Genomic DNA, 21,102 nt, shown 5'->3' with positions numbered 1-21,102 from the left:
ATGCGTACCACGCATTCGATATCATCGCCTGAAAAATCTGTGCTGAAAGTTGGTTATGAATTATGCTGTGAATAGTTATTGCATCAGTGCGGTTGTGCAATTCCCGCTGGGTTTCCGGAAACACACTGCAATTCTGAAGCCTGGAAATAAAGTTTTTAACCTGGCGATAGAAATAAACATCACACGGCTGGCACACAGGTGTGCAGTTTGGCGGTATTACTTTTACTGTGCACGTCGGCTGACCCTCGCCATCTATAAACATTCTGTCATATATTGTAGTATTAATTTGTCCACTGCAGGAATCGAATATTAGACAAAACTGGTTATCAGAAACGTGTGGTTTTAAAACATTCTCATGAAATGTTCTGTAAATCGCATTTGTCAGTTTCCCGGATTTGGAACAGGTAATGTAAACATTTTTCATCGAGTCGGTTAAACGATTGACCTTTTCTATAAAACGCGGACCAATTGTAACATTGAAAATGGGAGTAACATTTTAGTTCTTTACTATCCCAAGAGGTTTTAGAAATTTATTTGCCTAGTTATTATCATTCCTTATTGATTTACTTACCTTATTAAGCCTCCTATCCCTATCAATTGAGATATGGAAAAATACAAACGAAAAGAAAAACATCCGCTCGCTTTCTTCGAGATTCGAACCCGGGTTCTCCGATTCCCAACCAGTTACGTTGGCCGTTGCGCTATCGGTGCTGTCGACGAAAAAGTGTTTACCATGTGGCTACATAAGCGGCAGTTGTAAAAGTTTCTTACCTCGATTTCTGGAAAAGTATGCGTTTGCCGACCCCATACCTGATGATGAAAAATGCTCTATTTACAATTATCTATCGATCCCTCCAATTTTGAGTCGATTGCTCGTTATAACCTTTAGCGGTGATTTTCTCAAAAACGCGGGGGTGTTGACCCAAAATATCTTAGATTCCTTCGTATTAGGTTGTACACAAGCGGCCTGCCAAATTTGAGCCGAATCGGTTGGCTGTGTCTGAGGCCTTCCCCTTGTAAGACAATGTTGAAATGTCAGCCACATTATCTTTTCAGTTAGTTCGCCAGTCAAATGTTTTCTGTTAATTTATCCCACGCACATAGTTCACCGATTTTCGTTATTTGGCAAACTGGTTTTCTCCTAAATTTATGGGCTGCTTGACACCACAGTTGGAAGTTAACCTACGGGAGAGAATTAGTGTGTGACATGTCTGTGACTCGTATACATTTTGTTCCGAGTGATGAGATCTATTTATTGATTACTTTATTTAGCATTCGCAAATAAAAGAATCCATATCGTTGTCCTCGACGGTGAGTGTTTGTCAGTGAGAAGGGTATCGTCAGCAGTGCCCAGGGAAATGTGATAGAACCACTCTTATTCTCAATATAAATAAATGATCGGAGAGCAGCGATCTGCTTCTTTGTTGAAGATGCTGTGGTCTATCGTCGTTCAGTGACTGGATGAATTAGATAAATTTTCTAATTCTTTCGAGTAGTCGCCGCTTGCTCTAAATGTAGAAAAATGTAAATTAACGCAGATGCGAAGGAAAAAAAAATCTCGGAAAATGCGAATTATAATATTAGCACTGTGCTGCTTGGCACGTCGATTAAGTATCTAGGCGAATCGTTGCAGAGCGATATGAAATGGAACGAGCACTTAAGGGCGGTAGTAGGGAAGGCGAATGTTCGGTTTACATCTACATCTACATGATTACTCTGCAATTCACATTTAAGTGCTGGGCAGAGGGTTCATCGTACCACAATCATACTATCTCTCTACCATTCCACTCCCTAACAGCGCGCGGGAAAAACGAACACCTAAACCTTTCTGTTCGAGCTCTGATTTCTCTTATTTTATTTTGATGAGCATTCCTACCTATGTAGGTTGGGCTCAACAAAATATTTTCGCATTCGGAAGAGAAAGTTGGTGACTGAATTTTCGTAAATAGATCTCGCCGCGACGAAAAACGTCTTTGCTTTAATGACTTCCATCCCAACTCGCGTATCATATCTGCCACACTCTCTCCCCTATTACGTGATAATACAAAACGAGCTGCCCTTTTTTGCACCCTTTCGATGTCCTCCGTCAATCCCACCTGGTAAGGATCCCACACCGCGCAGCAATATTCTAACAGAGGACGAACGAGTGTAGTGTAAGCTGCCTCTTTAGTGGACTTGTTGCATGTTCTAAGTGTCCTGCCAATGAAACGCAACCTTTGGCTCGCCTTCCTAACAATATTATCTATGTGGTCTTTCCAACTGGAGTTGTTCGTAATTTTAACACCCAGGTACTTAGTTGAATTGACAGCCTTGAGAATTGTACTATTTATCGAGTAATGGAATTCCAACGGATTTCTTTTAGAACTCATGTGGATCACCTCACACTTTTCCTTATTTAGCGTCAACTGCCACCTGCCACACCATACAGCAATCTTTTCTAAATCGCTTTGCAACTGATACTGGTCTTCGGATGACCTTACTAGACGGTAAATTACAGCATCTTCTGAGAACAACCTAAGAGAACTGCTCAGATTGTCACCCAGGTCATTTATATAGATCAAGAGCAGCAGAGGTCCCAGGACGCTTCCCTGGGGAACATCTGATATCACTTCAGTTTTACTCGATGATTTGCCGTCTATTACTACCAACTGCGACCTTCCTGACAGGAAATCACGAATCCAGTCGCACAACTGAGACGATACCCCGTAGGCCCGCAGCTTGATTAAAAGTCGCTTGTGAGGAACGGTGTCAAAAGCTTTCCGGAAATCTAGAAATACGGAATCAACTTGAGATCCCCTGTCGATAGCGGCCATTACTTCGTGCGAATAAAGAGCTAGCTGCGTTGCACAAGAACGATGTTTTCTGAAACCATGCTGATTACGGATTAATAGATCGTTCCCTTCGAGGTGATTCATAATGTTTGAATACAGTATATGCTCCAAAACCCTACTGCAAACCGACGTCAATGATATAGGTCTGTAGTTCGATGGATTACTCCTACTACCCTTCTTAAACACTGGTGCGACCTGCGCAATTTTCCAATCTGTAGGTACAGATCTATTGGTGAGCGAACGGTTGTATATGATTGCTAAGTTTACTGGGAGAACTCTAGGGAAGTGTAGCTCATCTATAAACGAGACTGCGTAATGAACTCTAGTACGACATTCTTGAGTACGTCTCGAGTATATGGGATCCCCACCATGTCGGATTAAAGGAAAGCATCGAATCAGTTCCGAGGCTTGTTGCTAGTTTTGTTACCGGTAGGTTCGATCAACGAGCGAGCTTTACGGAGATGTTTCGTCAACTCAGATGGAAATTTCTGTAGGGAAGACGAAATTCTTTTCGAGAGGCACTGCTGGGAAAATTTAGAGGAGCGGCATTTCAGGCTGTCTGCAAATCAATTTTACTGCTGGCAACGTACATTTCGCGTAAGGACCACGAAGATAAGAGAAATTAGGGCTCGTACCAGAGCAAGGAGTTAATATGTTCCCTGTTACATATAATAAACTAGCTCCCACCCCGTGGTGCCACATGTCATTAGAATTCAGTGGCACACTATAATTTTGAAACAATTGCTAAGTCTCTACCATGTTCCTGATGCGACGAGTGGTATTAGATATGCGACTGTGGGCTGTTACACTGGTTGCCTGAATCCGTTTGTCGTTGTTAACGACAGTTGGCTTACCGATTGTCGTTGTAGATTAGAGTCATAATAAGTCAGATTGGCAGTAGTTTTACACTAGCGTTGGATGTTAGTTTCTGGTTACCTGCGCAGTATTTTTCAGAAAGAGTGGACTAATCCTGAGACCCTAAGGCAAAGAATGGGAAGTCGACTTCTTCTGCCACTGTTTTCTGGTATCCAAAAAGAAGTTCTTCATATCGATCGCCTAGAAAAGGGAAATACAAAGACTGTCGAACACAATGGATGTGTTCTGGACCATATAGATGATAAATTTCCTGAAAATAGGCCTGAATATCAGAAGAGAAATAAAATCTTCTTTCATAAGGATAAAGAGGGATCTAGCGTAGCCTTGTTAAAATACTAGGCTTGTCGAAGAGTCTAAGAGGTTTATGGGAGTTCCATATTACTGATATTGCACATGGCATTTTGTTTTATCCCTTCAAACAATTAATCGATTCTTTAGATGCCTGTAGATCATAAACGGACTAAATTTCAGTCGTTCCTGTTGATTATTTTATGATATTGCACCTGTGTTCTTGTATTAGTGTGGTTACTGTCCATGCCGCTAAAGTTTATAAGAATGGACATGACAATTAAACGAATGGAAAGAATGAAACCAGGAGCTGACGCTGGCACATGACTCTCGAGTAGCACCAAGAGAATGGCTGTACTTGTTGTGCCACTGATATGACAAAACCTAGGGAGTCCATTTCCACTAATCAGAGATTGCGATTTAATCGAGGAACTTGGCTTTTAGTATAATGCACAGGAAAAGTACTTCATCACTTCTCCTCTCCTCGTCGGGAAAATACTGTCGATGGAATTCTATTGCTAAACCAGGATCCGACGGAGGTACCTCTCCGTCGAACCCCACCTCACAACACTGCTTTAGCGATGTCGGATAGGATCCTTCGCAAAGATACTTGCTAGAACATTCTATAGGCCGTGGCAGATTCAGCGTCGTGTCTTATTTTGCAGGCTTTGCAGACTCTGAAAATGTGTCTTCGCCGTGCTGCTCCACGATGCACTTCCATAGTATATCTCAGCGTAAATATAAAGTAAAAAGATTATCAAACCACATTTGACATATTGATCAAACGGCTTATTGAGTAATGGGTAGAATGGAAATTCCGTGTGGCTAGGGCCTCCCGTCGCGTAGACCGTTCGCCTGGTGCAAGTCTTTCGAATTGCCGCCACTTCGGCGACTTGCTTGTCGATGGGGATGAAATGGACAACACAACACCAAGTCCCTGAGCGGAGAAAATCTCCGACACAGCCGGGAACCGAACCCGGGCCGTTAGGTATGACATTCCGTCGCGCTGACCACTCAGCTACCAGGGGCGGACGAGTAACGGGTAAACTACTCCAATACCACGACTTGGCTTTTCGTGGCGTTAAACGCAATTCGTTACTGGGTCTAGGCGTCTTGCAGACGGTGATTAAAAACCACTGATCATTTACATCTGGTGAGAACAGTCGTGTCGCCCACTTAGATCCTCTCATTACTCTCTGCATTGTCTGTGTAGATAGAATATAGTATGGGGCCGAGTATTGAACCTTGCGGTACTCCAGCTGTTAATCTTCTGATGGAGGTGGTTGATTCGCCTGCGTTCACGACGAACAGCCGCCCCTGAAAATATCCTGCTATAAATTTTATGTAGAGTTAGTGGGTTTTGTTGCTGTGCGGCGGCAAGATTTACAGAGCATTGTGAATAATCACTGTAACCTCGTCACAAGCATACGGCTCTGTTTCCGGACTGGCAGAGTGTTACATCTGTTTCGCAGTAGGTTTGTCTCTGAGCCGCTGTTGAGAACTGTAAGCTGCGATACTAAACGCGGGGTAACACATTTACATGCCGAAACCTCGGGAACTGATTGTCCTTTGAATCGGTCATCCGTGATCTGCGCTCCACTGTCAGACCGAAGGCCAGTAGGGGGTCTGACGAATTTATAATTACATCACACTGCTCCACTCACCGTGACGACAGGAGAGCTCTCTCTCCCCAACTCAGTGGATATCTCTAATTCAGTTGCTGATGTGTGTAATCCGATAGACAAAACCCTTTTACAAGCATACGATAATAATACAATTATCATCGTTATTCTGGCCACAGACGGGAGAATTGGGCTCGACCGACCACCGTATAATCCATCACCCAATGGCGTCATACGGATGCAGTATGGAACCGCGGCTTCACCACACCGCAGTCCCGGTTGCTATCGGGTTAGTAGAGCTGGTACCACAACTACTAGGTCAAGTAGCTCCTCAGTTGGCATTCGACGGCTGGGTACACACCGTTCCAGTCCTCCGACCAAGGAAAAATACCTGACACTACCGGGAGTCGAACCCAGGTCCTCTGCGTGGCAGTCAGTCACTCTGACCACTCAGATACGGAAACGGACTACAAGCGTACAATCACCAGAAAAAAAATGGTTTATTGTAACTAATCAGAGGCGATTCTAGAAGTCGGTCAAGGAGGGTGGGGGGTGTTTGGAGGAATGGAATATAGCTTAAAAAAAGGAGAGGGCTAATGGGGGGGGGGGGGGCGGCGTGTTTGGGGAAATGGAATATGGCTTTGAAAAAGGAGAGTAGGGTTCCTCCACCTACAAATTGGTAAAATTTGGTTTTGCTTAAAGTAGTTTTTGGTGACTGTTTTGGGGTTCAGGGTAAAAAAATGTGCATTAATAAATAATAAGAAGCCCATTTTAAGTTAAATGATATTTACTGGTTTAGATAGTAAGCTGTTTGCCGCTCTTATTCTTTCGTTAAAATGTGTTAGAAATACAATTCAACCCATATTGCTACATAATTATAAAAAAAAGATTGAATATGTTGGGGTAATACATTCGCTTATTTCTGAAGTCATTTTATCCAGTGTAATATGATACTCCTTTGGGGGGGGGGGAGGCTATAGCCACCATAGCCTCCCTCCCCCCTTCCTACCGCACCTGTAACTAATCGCCGATGTAAACATTGTCAGTCTAAGGTTCCTGGTACGATCAAAGGGAATTTTTAAAACTGATGTTAGCTATTCCATCTTTCGTCAAGAAGTGCATAGCGACTACGAAAGTCATTTTGCGAAGTTTATTAATACCCTCTGTCGCAGTTGATACTTTTGTTTCATTAATGAAAATGAAATGTTGTGTGGCTAGGGCCTCCCGTCGGGTAGACCGGTCACCTGGTGCAAGTTTCTTAAGTGACGCCACTTCGACGACTTGCGCGTCGATGGGGATGAGATGATGATGATTAAGACAACACAGCACCCAGACCCTGAACGGAGAAAATCTCCGACCCACCACGGAATCGAACCCGGGCCTGTCAGCCTGGTTTTCCGTCGTACTGACCACTCAGCTACCAAGGTGGACGTTTCGTTAAAAACATTCGAGGATCATTCTGTAATGAAACATGCACACAAGGTACAACGGTTATAAGTGCAAATAATTCTCTTGGTGACGGTGTAATGAAAAACATTACATGAGTATTCAGCGGATGGATACGGACGCCGTTCACACAGCCAACAAATGCTCGCCCGTATTGGGTACGGGCATAGCGCTGTAAGGGTGAAGCGATTCATGTAATTATACTAACCAAAGATAGTTCCACTTTCACTCATACTTATTGTTATAGAAAAGGACTAAAATAAAGCAAAAACATTAATTATGATTGAAACCGTCACTTCTCCAAGCCGATAGATAAGAGGATATCGGACTATAGATTACGTACAATATTCCGTTAAAATGAGAACAATACGGTGCGGCACAGTGCGCGGGACAGAGAAGGGGAAAGCATCTGGAACCAAACTCTCGTTTCACCGGAAAGGATTAAACACACGATTTCGACCCGGACATCGACAATTGTGGGGTAAATGGAAACACGTGCTGTAGCCCAACTACTTCAGTCGTGAACAAGCCATCGTTCACAGCATAATTCGAAGCAAAATCCCCTAAACTCTAGAAGAATTGGAACAATTCGCGTAACACTGACCCGACAATATCAAACCGCAATCACACTGGCCGCGGTACAAGACGCTTGACTGCAACGTAAGTAGTTGCAGATGCCGAGGTTAAAGCCATCCGCAGAAGACGTGCCTCGGCAGAAGTGCACGCTGAAGAGCCAGTAGAAAGGTTTCTGAGAATACACTGTCCAAAAATCCGCCGAAGAGTCCCCACAAGAGTAACTCTGCCCAGAGCTCTGTGCAGAGAAGCCACCAAAAACTGTCTATTTGCCAATCCGCAATGTTATTAAAAGAGCTCCCACTGCGATGCAGCGTAACAAGCCTTGCCCTCCCTCCTCCGAAAAATTTTATTTACCCTCCAGTCAATTTCTGAATTATGCAAGTGTAAACAAAATGTTAACAATCTGGTATAGATTAAGACTCGCGAAAAATGTTGCAGCTCAGACAAGTGCGAGCAAACCTATGGTCATTTTCCTGGAAAGAAGGAGTCCTGATTCCCATGGTGTCTACCTTTTAGGCATCGACAAATCGTAGTGTCTCCAATCTGTATGGAATGAGATGGTTCTTCATCTACATCTACATCCACCCTCCGCAAGAAACCGTACGGCTCGTGGCGGGAGGCGGGGGGGGGGGGGGGGGGACCCTGTACCGCTACTGGTCATTTCCTTTACTTAAATGTAACTCCATCCTGGGTTCAGGAGCGTGGGACAGTGGCTGCTCCATGAAATGTCACAATACCGGCAGCCGCGGTGGCCGAGAGGTTCTAGGGGCTTCAGTCCGGAACCGCTCGACTGCTAAGGCCGCAGGTTCGAATCCTGCCTCGGGCATGGATGTGTGTTATGTCCTTAGGTTAGTTAGGTTTAACTAGTTCTAAGTTATAGGGGACTAATGACGTCAGATGTTAAGTCCCAAAGTGCTCAGAGCCATTTGAACCACCATCTCTTCTCCCCTTGCTGGCCTAGTAATGGCGGTAAAAATTTTGTCACAATACTGTACCAAAAGCCGTTTTATTGATATTGTTTTGTTAGGCAACGAGTTTCGACTTTCCAATCACGCCATCTTCAGGTTTGTCGAACGAATGACATCAAGTACCAGTCGTTCATGTATAAGACAAGACAAGAATACTCGTATCTGGTATACACAAGCTCATGAAGTTCGGACATCTACGGAACCAGATACGAATATTGGTGCCATTGTCTTATACACGCACGTGTTGTACTTTGCGTCATTCATGCGACAGGTCTGAAGATAATGTGACTGGAACGTCGAAACTGATTTCCTAATAAAACAGTATCATTATAACAGGTTTTGGTAGAGTATTATTGCATTTCCCGCGTCCGGCCATCCTGATTTAGGTTTTCCGTGATTTCCCTAAATCGCTCCAGGCAAATACCGGGATGGTTCCTTTGAAAGGGCACGGCCGACTTCCTTCCACATCCTTCCCTAATCCGATGAGACCGATGACCTCGCTGTTTGGTCTCTACCCCCAAACAACCCATCCCCTTCCTGTTCCATTCGCAAATAGAGCGAGGGAAAAATGACTATCTATATGCTTTCGTATGAGCCCTAATTTTGTCTTATCTTCGTGTCCTTAAGCGAAATATATGTTGGTGACAGTAGAATTTTTCTACAGTCATCTTCAGATGCCGGTTCTCTATATTTTCTCAGTAGTGCTTCTCCAACAGAACTTCGCCTTCCCACCAGGGATTTCCATTTGAGTTGCTGAAGCATTTCGGAAACACTTGCATGTTGTTGGAACCTAGTGGTGACAAATCTAGCAGCCCGCCTCTGAATTGCTTCAATTCCTTCCTTTAATCCGACCAGGTACGGATCCCAAACACTGAAGCAGAACTCGAGAATAGATCTGACTGGCGTCCTGTACGCTGTCTCCTTTACAGATGGACCACACGTTCCCAAAATTCGCCTTCCCTACCACACATCTTCACCTGTTCGTTCCATTTCATATCGCTTTGCAACGTTACGTCCAGATATTAAACGACTTAACTGAGTCAAGCTGGAGACCAGTAAACTGTATCCGAACATAACAGGTGTGCTCTTCCTACTCAGCCGGCCACAGTGGCTGAGCGGTTCTAGGTGCTACAACCTGGAACCGCGCGATCGCTACGGTCGCAGGTTCGAATCCTGCCTCAGGCATGGATGTGTGTGATATCCTTAGGTTAGTTAGGTTTAAGTAGTTCTAAGTTCTAGGGGACTGATGACCTCAGCAGTTAAGTCCCATAGTGCTCAGAGCCATTTGAACCATTCTTCCTACTCATCAGAATTGACTTACATTCTTCCACATTTAGAGCTAGCTGCCATTCGTGACACCAACTAGAAATTGTGTGTAAGTCGTCTTGTATCTTCCCGCAGTCACTCAACTTCGACCGTACACCGCAGCATCAACATCAGATAACCGCAGATTTCTGTCCACCCTGTCCGCCACATCATTATGTATACAGAGAACAACACCTGTCCTGTCACATTTCCCTAGCGCACTACTGACGATAACCTTGTCTCTGATGAACACTCGCTGTCGAGGACAATGTACTGTGTTCTATTAGTTAAGAAATCTTCGAGCCACTTACATATCTGTGAAGTTATTCTATATGCTCGTACCTTAGTTAACAGCCTGCAATGTAGTACCGTGTCAAGTGCTTAACGGAAATCTGGAAATATGACATCTGTCAGTTGCCCTTCATCCATAGTTCGCAGTATATAATGTGAGAAAAGTGCAAGCCGAGTTTCGCACGAGCGATGCTTTCTAAAATCCTGCGGATTCGTGGGCATTAGCTTCTCGGCGTCAAGAATGTTTATTATATTCAAACTGAATGTTCAAGGATTTTGCAACACCTGCAGCATCTCCAAGACCTGCCGACAAAAAGACACAGCGGCACTTCTTCAGAATACGGGACGAAAATTCCACAAGTTTAACTCTCTCCTTTCCTTATCTCTCCCTTGATATTCTTTATTTTAAAAAAGGCGCTCTAATTTGTGAATTTTGTTTTCCACTCCGATGTCGACCCTCCTTCGACACGATTTTTCGCAGCTCTCACGTGGTCCATTCTCGAATCTGACTGCACTAGTGCTTCCGTCTAAGGAAGCCTGTGTCAACTTCCTGTCGAACTGTAGCAGTTGTGTTGAGAGAAAGGGTGAAACTGATACGTTCAAGTTAGTGCGTGCAAAGTGGTTAATTCTCCACGTTCATTCCTTTCTGAGAGAGGGATTGTAGAGCTTTTAGAGGAACCTTTAAGTGAAAACAAGAATAACAATGATTCTGATGTTGAGAGTCATTCACTGGTAAACAATTCGAATAATATGACGATGAAAACAATCTACCCTGAAGTGTGTTATCCTGCAGAATGATGTAGTCCGTCAACATTCCTGGGTGTTTGGACCTGATACCGTGTGCGATTTCCGCAAAAGTATCCACGTACTGCTGTGCGTTGTTGCGCCGCGTGCCGCAAAGTCATTAAGCAATGGATTGACGGACAGCAACACTCTGTTGCAGGATAAGGGTCATTTCACACTTGTCCAGTTGCCATGTAAACGACGTCGGATGCCTAGCTGTCGGGTAGACACTTTTCGTATCAAAAGGACTGCTGTGAAACGACGCGGTGGCCTGTTCCGACAGTACCTGACGGGCTGTAGTGACAGCCGTAAGACAGACGTTCCTCAAGTTTGACGTAGAGCCAAACGAACGAATCGCAAAAAGTAGTTGCGTGCGTCTTCTTTTACACTGAAGCGCCAAAAAAACTGGTATAGGCATGCATATTCAAATACACAGATATGTAAATAGGCAGAATACGGAACTGCGGTCGGCAACGCCTATACAAGACAAAACGTGTCCAGTGCAGTTGTTAGATCTGTTACTGCTGTTACAATGGCAGGTTATCAAGATTTAAGTGAGTCTGAAAGTGGTGTTCTAATCGGTACACGGGCGATGGGACGCAGCATCTACGAAGTAGCGATGATGTGGGGATTTTCCCGTATCATTTCACGAGTGTACCGTGAATATTAGAATACCAGTAAAACATCAAATATCCGACATCTGCAAGAACGGGACCAACTACGACTGAAGACAATCGCTCAATGTCGCAGAAGTGCAGCCCTTCCGAAAATTGCTGCAGATTTCAATGCAGGGCCGTCAATGAGGGTCAGCGTGAGAACCATTCAACGAAATATCATCGATCTGGGCTTTCGGAGCCGAAGGGCCACTGGTGTACCCCTAATGACTGCACGACACAAAGTTTTACATCTCCCCTAGGCCCGTCAACATCAACATTAGACTCTTTATGACTGGAAACATATTGCCTGGTCGGACGAGTCTCGTTTCAAATTGTATCGAGCGGATGAGCGTGTACAGGTATGGAGACAACCTCATGAAACCAGAAACCCTGCATGTCAGCAGGGGACTTTTCAAACTGGTTGATGCTCTGTAATGGTGAAGGGCGTTTGTACTTGGAGTGATATGGGACCTCTGATACGCCTAGGTAAGTCTCTGACAGGTGACGTATACGTAAGCATCCTGTCTGATCACCTGCATCAATCCATGTCCATTGTGCATTCAGACGGACTTGGGCAATTCGAGCAGGATAAAGCGACGCCCTGCACGTCCAGAATTGTTAAAGGGCGGCTCCAGGAACACTGTTCTGAGTTGAAACACTTCCGCTGGCCAGAAAACTCCCCGGACATGAATATTATTGAGCATATCTTGATGCCTTGCAACGTGTTGTTCAGAAGAGACTCCATCCCATCGTACCCCTGCGGATTAATGGACAGCCCTGCAGGATTCATGGCGTCAATTTTCTCTAGCAGTACTTCAGACATTAGTCGAGTCCATGCCACATCGTGTTTCGGCACTTCTGCGTGCTCGCGTGGGCCCTATACGATCTTAGGCAGGTGTAGCAAAAATGGTTCAAATGGCTCTGAGCACTATGGGACTTAACATCTGAGGTCATCAGTCCCCTAGGTTTAGAACTACGTAAACCCAACTAACCTAAGGACATCACAAACAACCATGACCGAGGCAGGATTCAAACCTGCGGTCATAGCACCCGCATGGTTCCGGACTGAAGGGCCCAGAACCCCTCGGCCATAACGGTCGGCCAGGTGTACCAGTTTCTTTGGCTCTTCAGTATATATTCGCCTCGAAGAAAAGACGTAAATATGATCTAGATGCTTCATACTGTCGTAAGATACAATGTTTGGGTATTCTTCATACTTTTTCAGTAATTGAAAAACGAAGATTATAAATTATCCCGATAGTTTAGGGTGAGCATGCAGACTTTTTACGATCTACTTGTAAGACTAACATAGAAACACATCGTTCAAACAATGTATCCAATGAATACACGTTTTGGCAGTCAGGACCAGGGGGAATTTTATTGTAATACCTATTGCTGTTTCAAATCACTTTAATGAATTGTACACTATTATGTATATGGAGGGTATTTAAGAACTAGAGACATATATAGTAAAATAGAACATTATTACAGACAAAAACCTTAAATGCAAAACAATGTCTAAGTAAAAACTTTAAATATTTGATTTAGAAATTGAATGAATTAAGTGATGAGGTTTCGGAACGGTCTGAGACAGCGGTCGATGCGCAGACTGTTCCTTTGCCACCTTGGTAAGGGGCTGTAACGGGACTGTGGTGGCTTCCATGTGCTGAATGGTGGCTGTGGACATACTATCCACACTTGCATTTACTGGCGTTTTTGTTTTTTTTTATTTCGGAAACGATTTGTGACACTCTCAGATGGAATTTCACTATTTCATCGCCCCAGAATTGTCTAAGGACGGCGTTATACCATTGAAAAGCGGCCCTCCACCGGAAATTACGCGACCATTACTCGGCAAGCGGCCGTTTCCTGCTTGCGTTCCAGTCCTATCCGGTTTTTGCTTCAAGGCCCAATTACTTAAAGTTCAACTGGGTCTCGGTTACTTCCTTTGGTTTTACGTAATGTTAGTTTCTACAATGTTTTAACATCCTTCATGATGAAAACACATGACAACAAGTATAATTTAACACGAAAAAACACAAAAGTACTGGAGACTACAACAACAAACGTCAAATACCGCCAGACGAGAACGCCAATCTAGCGTAGCCCCTACACAGAGTACGCGAAGGAACTTGCCCCCCTTCTTGCAGCGGTGTACCGTAGGTCTCTAGAAGAGCGTAGCGTTCCAAAGGATTGGAAAAGGGCACAGATCATCCCCGTTTTCAAGGAGGGACGTCGAATAGGTGTGCAGAACTATATACCTATATCTCTAACGTCTATCAGTTGTAGAATATTGGAACACGTATTATGTTCGAGTATAATGACTTTTATGGAGACTAGAAATCTACTCTGTAGGAATCAGTATGGGTTTCGAAAAAGACGATCGTGTGAAACCCAGCTCGCACTATTCGTCCACGAGACTCAGAGGGCCATAGACACGGGTTCCCAGGTAGATGCCGTGTTTCTTGACTTCCGCAAGGCGTTCGATACAGTTCCCCACAGTCGTTTAATGAACAAAGTAAGAGCATATGGACTATCAGACCAATTGTGTGATTGGATTGAAGAGGTCCTAGATAACAGAACGCAGCATGTCATTCTCAATGGAGAGAAGTCTTCCGAAGTAAGAGTGATTTCAGGTGTGCTGCAGGGGAGTGTCGTAGGACCGTTGCTATTCACAATATACATAAATGACCTTGTGGATGACATCGGAAGTTCACTGATGCTTTATGCGGATGATGCTGTGGTATATCGAGAGGTTGTAACAATGGAAAATTGTACTGAAATGCAGGAGGATCTGCAGCGAATTGACGCATGGTGCAGGGAATGGCAATTGAATATCAATGTAGACAAGTGTAATGTGCTGCGAATACATAGAAAGAAAGATCCCTTATCATTTAGCTACAATATAGCAGGTCAGCAACTGGAAGCAGTTATTTCCATAAATTATCTGGGAGTACGCATTAGGAGTGATTTAAAATGGAATGATCATATAAAGTTGATCGTCTTTAAAGCAGATGCCAGACTGAGATTCGTTTCAGGCAAATGCCGGGATGGTTCCTTTGAAAGGGCACGGCCGATTTCCTTCCCCATCCTTCCCTAACCCGAGCTTGTGCTCCGTCTCTAATGACCTCGTTGTCGACGGGACGTTAAAAAACACTAACCTAACCTAACCAGACTGAGATTCATTGGAAGAATCCTACGGAAATACAATCCGAAAACAAAAGAAGTAGGTTACAGTACACTTGTTCGCCCACCGCTTGCATGCTGCTCACCAGTGTAGGATCCGTACCAGATAGGGTTGATAGAAGAGAGAGAGAAGATCCAACGGAGAGCAGCGCGCTTCGTTACAAGATCATTTAGTAATCGCGGAAGCGTTACGGAGATGATAGATAAACTCCAGTGGAAGGCTCTGCAGGAGAGACGTTCAGTAGCTCGGTACGGGCTTTTGGTGAAGTGTCGAGAAAATACCTTCACCGAGGAGTCAAGCAGTATATTGCTCCCTCCTACGTATATCTCGCGAAGAGACCATGAGGATAAAATCAGAGAGATTAGAGCCCACACAGAGGCATACCGACAATCCTTCTTTCCACGAACAATACGAGACTGGAATAGAAGGGAGAACCGGTAGAGGCACTCAAGGTACCCTCCGCCACACACCGTCAGGTGGCTTGCGGAGTATGGATGTAGATGTAGCTGCAGATGTAGATGCGATTGGTCGGATCGTTTGTCATCTCCGGCGGCCGGCTGTTGCCGTGTGAGCTACCGGATTGCCAAAGCAGCAGCATGGCAACCGTGTACTGTGGAGCCGGCACCGGGAAAGTGTGAAGTGTCTCAAACACAGTACATCCCGACAACCGTGTACCGGCGCCATTTACATGGCAACCGGTCAAGTGTGAAACGACCGTAATGCCCGCTCACATGTTGCCCAGCGACTGTGTCGCTGAAGTTCTGCTGGGAGGGCCTTACACATCTTCCATTCAATCCCGAAATCTACCCATGCTATTTCCATATTTTTGGAGCCCTAAAGAGAGACATTCGCGGCAGTCGATTTGCTTCAAACGAAGAGGTGCGCATGTGTACAATCATTGTCCCGCAGACAACCATAAACATTTTTCCATGAAGACAAAAATGGCTCTGAGCACTATGGGACTTAACTGCTGAGGTCATCAGTGCCTTAGAACTTATAACTACTTAAACTTAACTAACCTAAGGACATCACACACATCCTTGCCCGAGGCACGATTCGAACCTGCGACCGTAGCGGTCGCGCGGTTCCAGACTGTAGCACCTAGAACCGCTCGGCCACTCGGGCCGGTCCATGAAGACATTCACTGTCTCAGTAGTATAAATGGAGTAACAATTATGGCTGTTACTTTTGATATAATAAATAGTTTACTTACTTTTTTCCATCTGACTCGTTTTCCACTTGAATAAAAGCGTACTTTTAGTTTTAATGTACATCCTAATTCTTTGTCAGTGGCCTCATTATTTCGACAAAGAGACTCGTGCAATTCTCTGTCGCGCACTCACCGCCCAGACGACAGTGAGTTAAATAAGGTGTCTGCCTTACGAAGAACAGAGGGTTAACACTCCTACATACCCAGTGATGTTGCACCCAGTGTGCATAGAGTGGCTTGTGGCCAGCAAGTGCTACAGAGGGCAGTTTCGGTGAATAGAACAGACCATAACGAAAGGCACGTGGCTCCTGCAGTTTCAACAATTCCTTCATTCCACGCTCCCATTGGCTGTTTTGTGCAGATCGTCTGCCTGACACCTGCTCTGCGAAAGAAGTACCTGCATCACCAAAGCGGCGCTCTGCACGCAAAGCTCAGTGGGCGGGTGGCTGACAGCTGTCACTGGACAAGTGGGTGGGGGAGCTACAGTCTGCAGCGGGAAAGCTCTTAGAACTCGTGAAAGTCAGTCACCAGAAGGGCTGTACCTTCTGGTCAACAGTCCACCCGGCGCTACCAAGGCTCTTCGAGAGCCGGCCAATTTACCAGCCTAGTACAACATATGAAATTAATCGGGATGACAGTTTTAGAGGGACGTTATGACCTCTGCGATCATCTGTGTCTAAAACTGAATATACAATCTTGCAACACTCAAGTAGGGTGAATTGCTGGATGTTTGAGGAGGGAATAAAAGCAATAAAAATGAAACAACGGAATCGCTACAGCCTGACGTGTTTCAGTATTAACCTGCCATGAAACTCTGGTTATTCATTTCGAGACAAAATTCAAACGTCAAAGAATACAGTGGAAGTTCCCTGAATCACCTGTCCATAAGAAATTAAGAAACGCAACCATCAGCTCGGAAGGTCATGTGAATCGACCCTGCTCAGATTTTCCGTGATTTTTCGAAGGAGAAACGCGCTTTCAATAGTGTGTAGCACTCAGACGTGGTGGTTATAATTGAAATGTATTCAGAAGTACTGGGTGGCTATAATTAAAGTGCAGCCGCCCACAGAGGGCCAGTGTGGGCTGTAATTATCATATGGTAGAGAAACTCGGTAGATATGCTAATGCGACAATGTGGAAACGATCGACGCTGGAAAAAAAAGTTGCAATTTTGGCCGCCAGGTGCATATCTGGCGCTGTCAGCGCAGAAAAGTCGTGTAGAAATCTTTTCGTATGTAATGAATTAGGAAAGATACATGGGCAGAAAAGGTCCAACAAGTGAAAAGGCATAATGTTGATTTTGTTATAACCACTTAATATGAACACCGGAAACGTTGACGAGATGCTGTGCAGCGCCAGATTTGCACCTAGTGGCCAATATTAGAACTAATTTTATCCAGAGTAAATCGGTTCCGCATTAACGTATTAGAATATCTACCAGTTTCGCTGACATACGATAATTATGGCCCTCCGGGAGTAGCTGCACTTTAATTACAATCACCATCTCTAGGACTTCAGAAGACGACTATGCAGAAATGACGAAACACGTAGAATAATGACACACTTCACTGGGAAGAGCCTATTTGCATATTTAGATTAGTACTACTTGCCGTGGGGTAGTTGCAGATCGCACCACTAGAGGACAGACGTGTCAGAACACGTAGACAGATTATCCGGTTCTTTTTGTGGCATGGAATTAGTTCGCTCTTGCAGGTGATCAAATTTCCAAAGCGGGCTGCTGCCGCTTTGTCTTCGTAGGTGGCAGCAGTGATGAAAGAATTGCTTGCTTGTAATGCGTTTGCCGTGTCACAAATGGTAGGCATAAAGTGAGTTAACGCTTGTAGAGACTCTGTCCAGTGATAAGTGTCTGTTTTTTGTGTGTCTTGTCGTTTTTTTGCAGTCATCTTCGGAGGAACTAGTGAATAACCCTACACTTCCTCTTAAAGACAATACTCGACCTCATACGGCACAAATTACGCTGGAAACTATTAGCAAAACCGGTTGGGAGCTACTGCCTCATTCTATGCACAGACTTAATCTTGCCCATTTCCGATTTTTATCTGTTTGGTCTGATGAAAGAAGTTTTTTGTGGCATCAAGTTAACTGGCAATGTAGCGGTAATGAATTCTTCGCTCAGGCGATACAAAGAGTTTTCATTAGACGGGAAACGTGCGTAGAAGTTAGTGGGTAGTAAATGGGAAAAATAAAAAAAAATGAATTGATCTAAGAAACCACTTTTACCACACAACAATTTGTCTGTTCAAGTATTCTATAACCTTCGTACAAACAATGTACTCCTCTTGTCGTTCTCTGAGCTAAAGCGTATTGTCTTTCCCACTGTGTTGCAGTCCATCGACCAGCTGGTAGTCGTGCAGAAGGAGCTGCAGCAGTGCGTGCAGGATGTGGATAAGACCAAGAAGCTGTACTTCGACGAGGAACACAGCGCGCACGACGTCAGGGACAAGGCCAAGGACATCGAGGAGAAGTGAGTACCGCAGCACTCTTTGCACATCACTTATCACCATCAGTCACTATACTAAAAACCTTGTAGCGCGATCCCTCTCCTTTCACTCATTTATTAGCATACTAGGGGTAAATTAAAAATATGCATCATCCTTAACTGGATACGAGAGATAATGATAAAGTTTTAATTAACAACTCGAAAATAGAAAGTTAGGCAATTACACTACTGGCCATTAAAATTGCTACACCAAGGAGAAATGCAGATGAAAAACGGGTATTCATTGGACAAATATATTATACTAGAACTGACATGTGATTACATTTTCACGCAATTTTGGTGCATAGATCGTGAGAAATCAGTAACCAGAACAACCACCTCTGGCCGTAATAACGTCCTTGATACGCCTGGCCATTGAGTCAGAGCATCGATGGTGTGTACAGGTACAGCTGCCCATGTAGCTTCAACGCGATACCACAGTTCATCAAGAGTAATGACTGGCGTATTGTGACGGGCCAGTTGCTCGGCCACCATTAACCAGACGTTTTCAGTTGGTGAGAGATCTGGAGAATGTGCTGGCCAGGGCAGCAGTCAAACATTTTCTGTATCCAGAAAGACCCGTACAGGACCTGCAGCATGCGGTCGTGCATTATCCTGCTGAAATGTAGGGTTTCACAGGGATCGAATGAAGGGTAGAGCCACGGGTCGTAACACATCTGAAATGTAACGTCCACTGTTCAAAGTACCGTCAACGCGAACAAGAGGTGACCGAGACGTGTAACCAATGGCACCCCATAACATCACGCCGGGTGATACGCCAGTATGGCGATGATGAATACAATCTTCCAATGTGCGTTCACCACGATGTCGCCAAACCATGATGCGACCATCATGATGCTGTAAACAGAATCTGGATTAACCCGAAAAAATGACGTTTTGCCATTCGTGCACCCCGGTTCGTCGTTGAGTACACCATTGCAGTCTGTGATGCAGTGTCAAGGGTAACCGCAGCCATAGTTTCCGAACTGATAGTCCATGCTGCTGCAAACGTCGTCGAACTGTTCGTGCAAATGGTTGTTGTCTTGCAAACGTCCCCATCTGTTCACTCAGGGATCGAGACGTGGTTGCACGATCCGTTACAGCCATGCGAATAAGAAGCCTGTCATCTCGACTGCTAGTGATACGAGGCCGTTGGGATCCAGCACATCGTTCCGTATTACCCTCGTGAACCCACCGATTCCATATTCTGCTAACAGTCATTGGATCTCGACCAACGCGAGCAGCAGTGTCGCGATACGATAAACCGCAGTCGCGATAGCCTACAATCTGACCTTTATCAAAGTCGGAAACGTGATGGTACGCATTTCTCCTCCTTACACGAGGCATCACAACAATGTTTCACCAGGCAACGCCGATCAACTGCTGCTTGTGTCTGAGAAATCGGTTGGAAACTTTCCTCATGTCAGCACGTTTTAGGTGTCGCCACCGACGCCAACCTCGTGTGAACGCTCTGAAAAGCGAATCATTTGCATATCACAGCATCTTATTCCTGTCGATTAAATTTCGCGTCTGTAGCACTTCATCTTCGTCGTGTAGCAATTTTAATGGCCAGAAGTGTATCCGGTTGTTTACACTGCGCAACAAAATTAAAGGATCACTTTTTCGGAATCCCTCAGTTGTCTGCCATTCCGGCAGAGAGGTTTGAAATTTGGCTGAACAGTGCCTAAGATCTTCATCTGTAGTGGTGCATAAGAGTGGCGCCCTGCGACGTCACCCTCAGGCTCAGCGACCCTTCAAACAGCAAGGTGTCAACAAATGCGGAAAAGAGACTACAGTTCAGAAGTTCAAGTGAGCCTTCATATGGGTTAATGGTGTCACATTGGCACCAAATTTTACAACAAATCGGCCAAACGCCACCGTGCACCTCTCATACGATTGAAGGTCGTCACACGCCCTCTTATTCAACATTTCCCCCTTCTTTTGCCCCTCTGCAATGGAGGTCAGAAACGCGACACCCAGCCATGAAGTCACGCGGTTTTTGCCTGCATCTATAGTTACAGCTGCATGGCTACTCTGCAAATCACTCTTAAGTGCCTGGCAGAGGGATTCATCGAACCTCCATTATTCCACTCTCGAACAGCTTGCTGAAAAAATGAACACCTGTTTCTATCCATGCGAACTCTGATTTCCCTTATTTTATTGTAACAAACATTTCTCTCTATGTACGTCTGCCTCAGCAAAATATTTTCGCGTTCGTAGGAAAAAGCTGGTGATTGAAATTTCGTGGGAGAATCCCGCGGCCGCAAAAAACGCCTTTGTTTTAATGATGTCCACCCCACGTCTTGTATCATGTCCGTGACGCTCTCTCCTCTGTTTCTCGATAAAACAAAACGTGCTGCCCTTCTTTGAACTTTCTGGATGTACTCCGTTAATCCTATCTGTTAAGGATCCCACACGGCTTAGCAGCACACCCAGAGAGGATGGACAAGCTTGGTACAGGCGGTCTCTTTAGTAGAAGTTGCATCTTCTAAGTGTTCGGCCAGTAAAACGAAGTCTTTGGTTCGCCTTCCCCATAACATTTACTATGTGTTCTCTCCAGTTT

General features: G+C 44.8%; 1 protein-coding gene across 1 annotated transcript in view; it reads left to right on the top strand.

Moving 5' to 3' along the window:
- LOC124795860 (protein nervous wreck) overlaps positions 1-21,102 on the top strand; it is a 737,145-nt gene that overhangs the window by 490,053 nt on the left and 225,990 nt on the right. The window contains exon 6 of the mRNA XM_047259941.1: positions 18,388-18,524. Coding sequence (XP_047115897.1) covers positions 18,388-18,524 — 137 coding nt within the window. The remainder of the gene's footprint in view (positions 1-18,387; positions 18,525-21,102) is intronic.

This window comes from Schistocerca piceifrons, chromosome 4 (assembly GCF_021461385.2).
Source record: "Schistocerca piceifrons isolate TAMUIC-IGC-003096 chromosome 4, iqSchPice1.1, whole genome shotgun sequence".
NCBI lineage: Eukaryota > Metazoa > Arthropoda > Insecta > Orthoptera > Acrididae > Schistocerca > Schistocerca piceifrons.
Note: the sequence above shows the minus strand (reverse complement) of the source record. Positions and strands in the feature narration are given on the sequence as shown.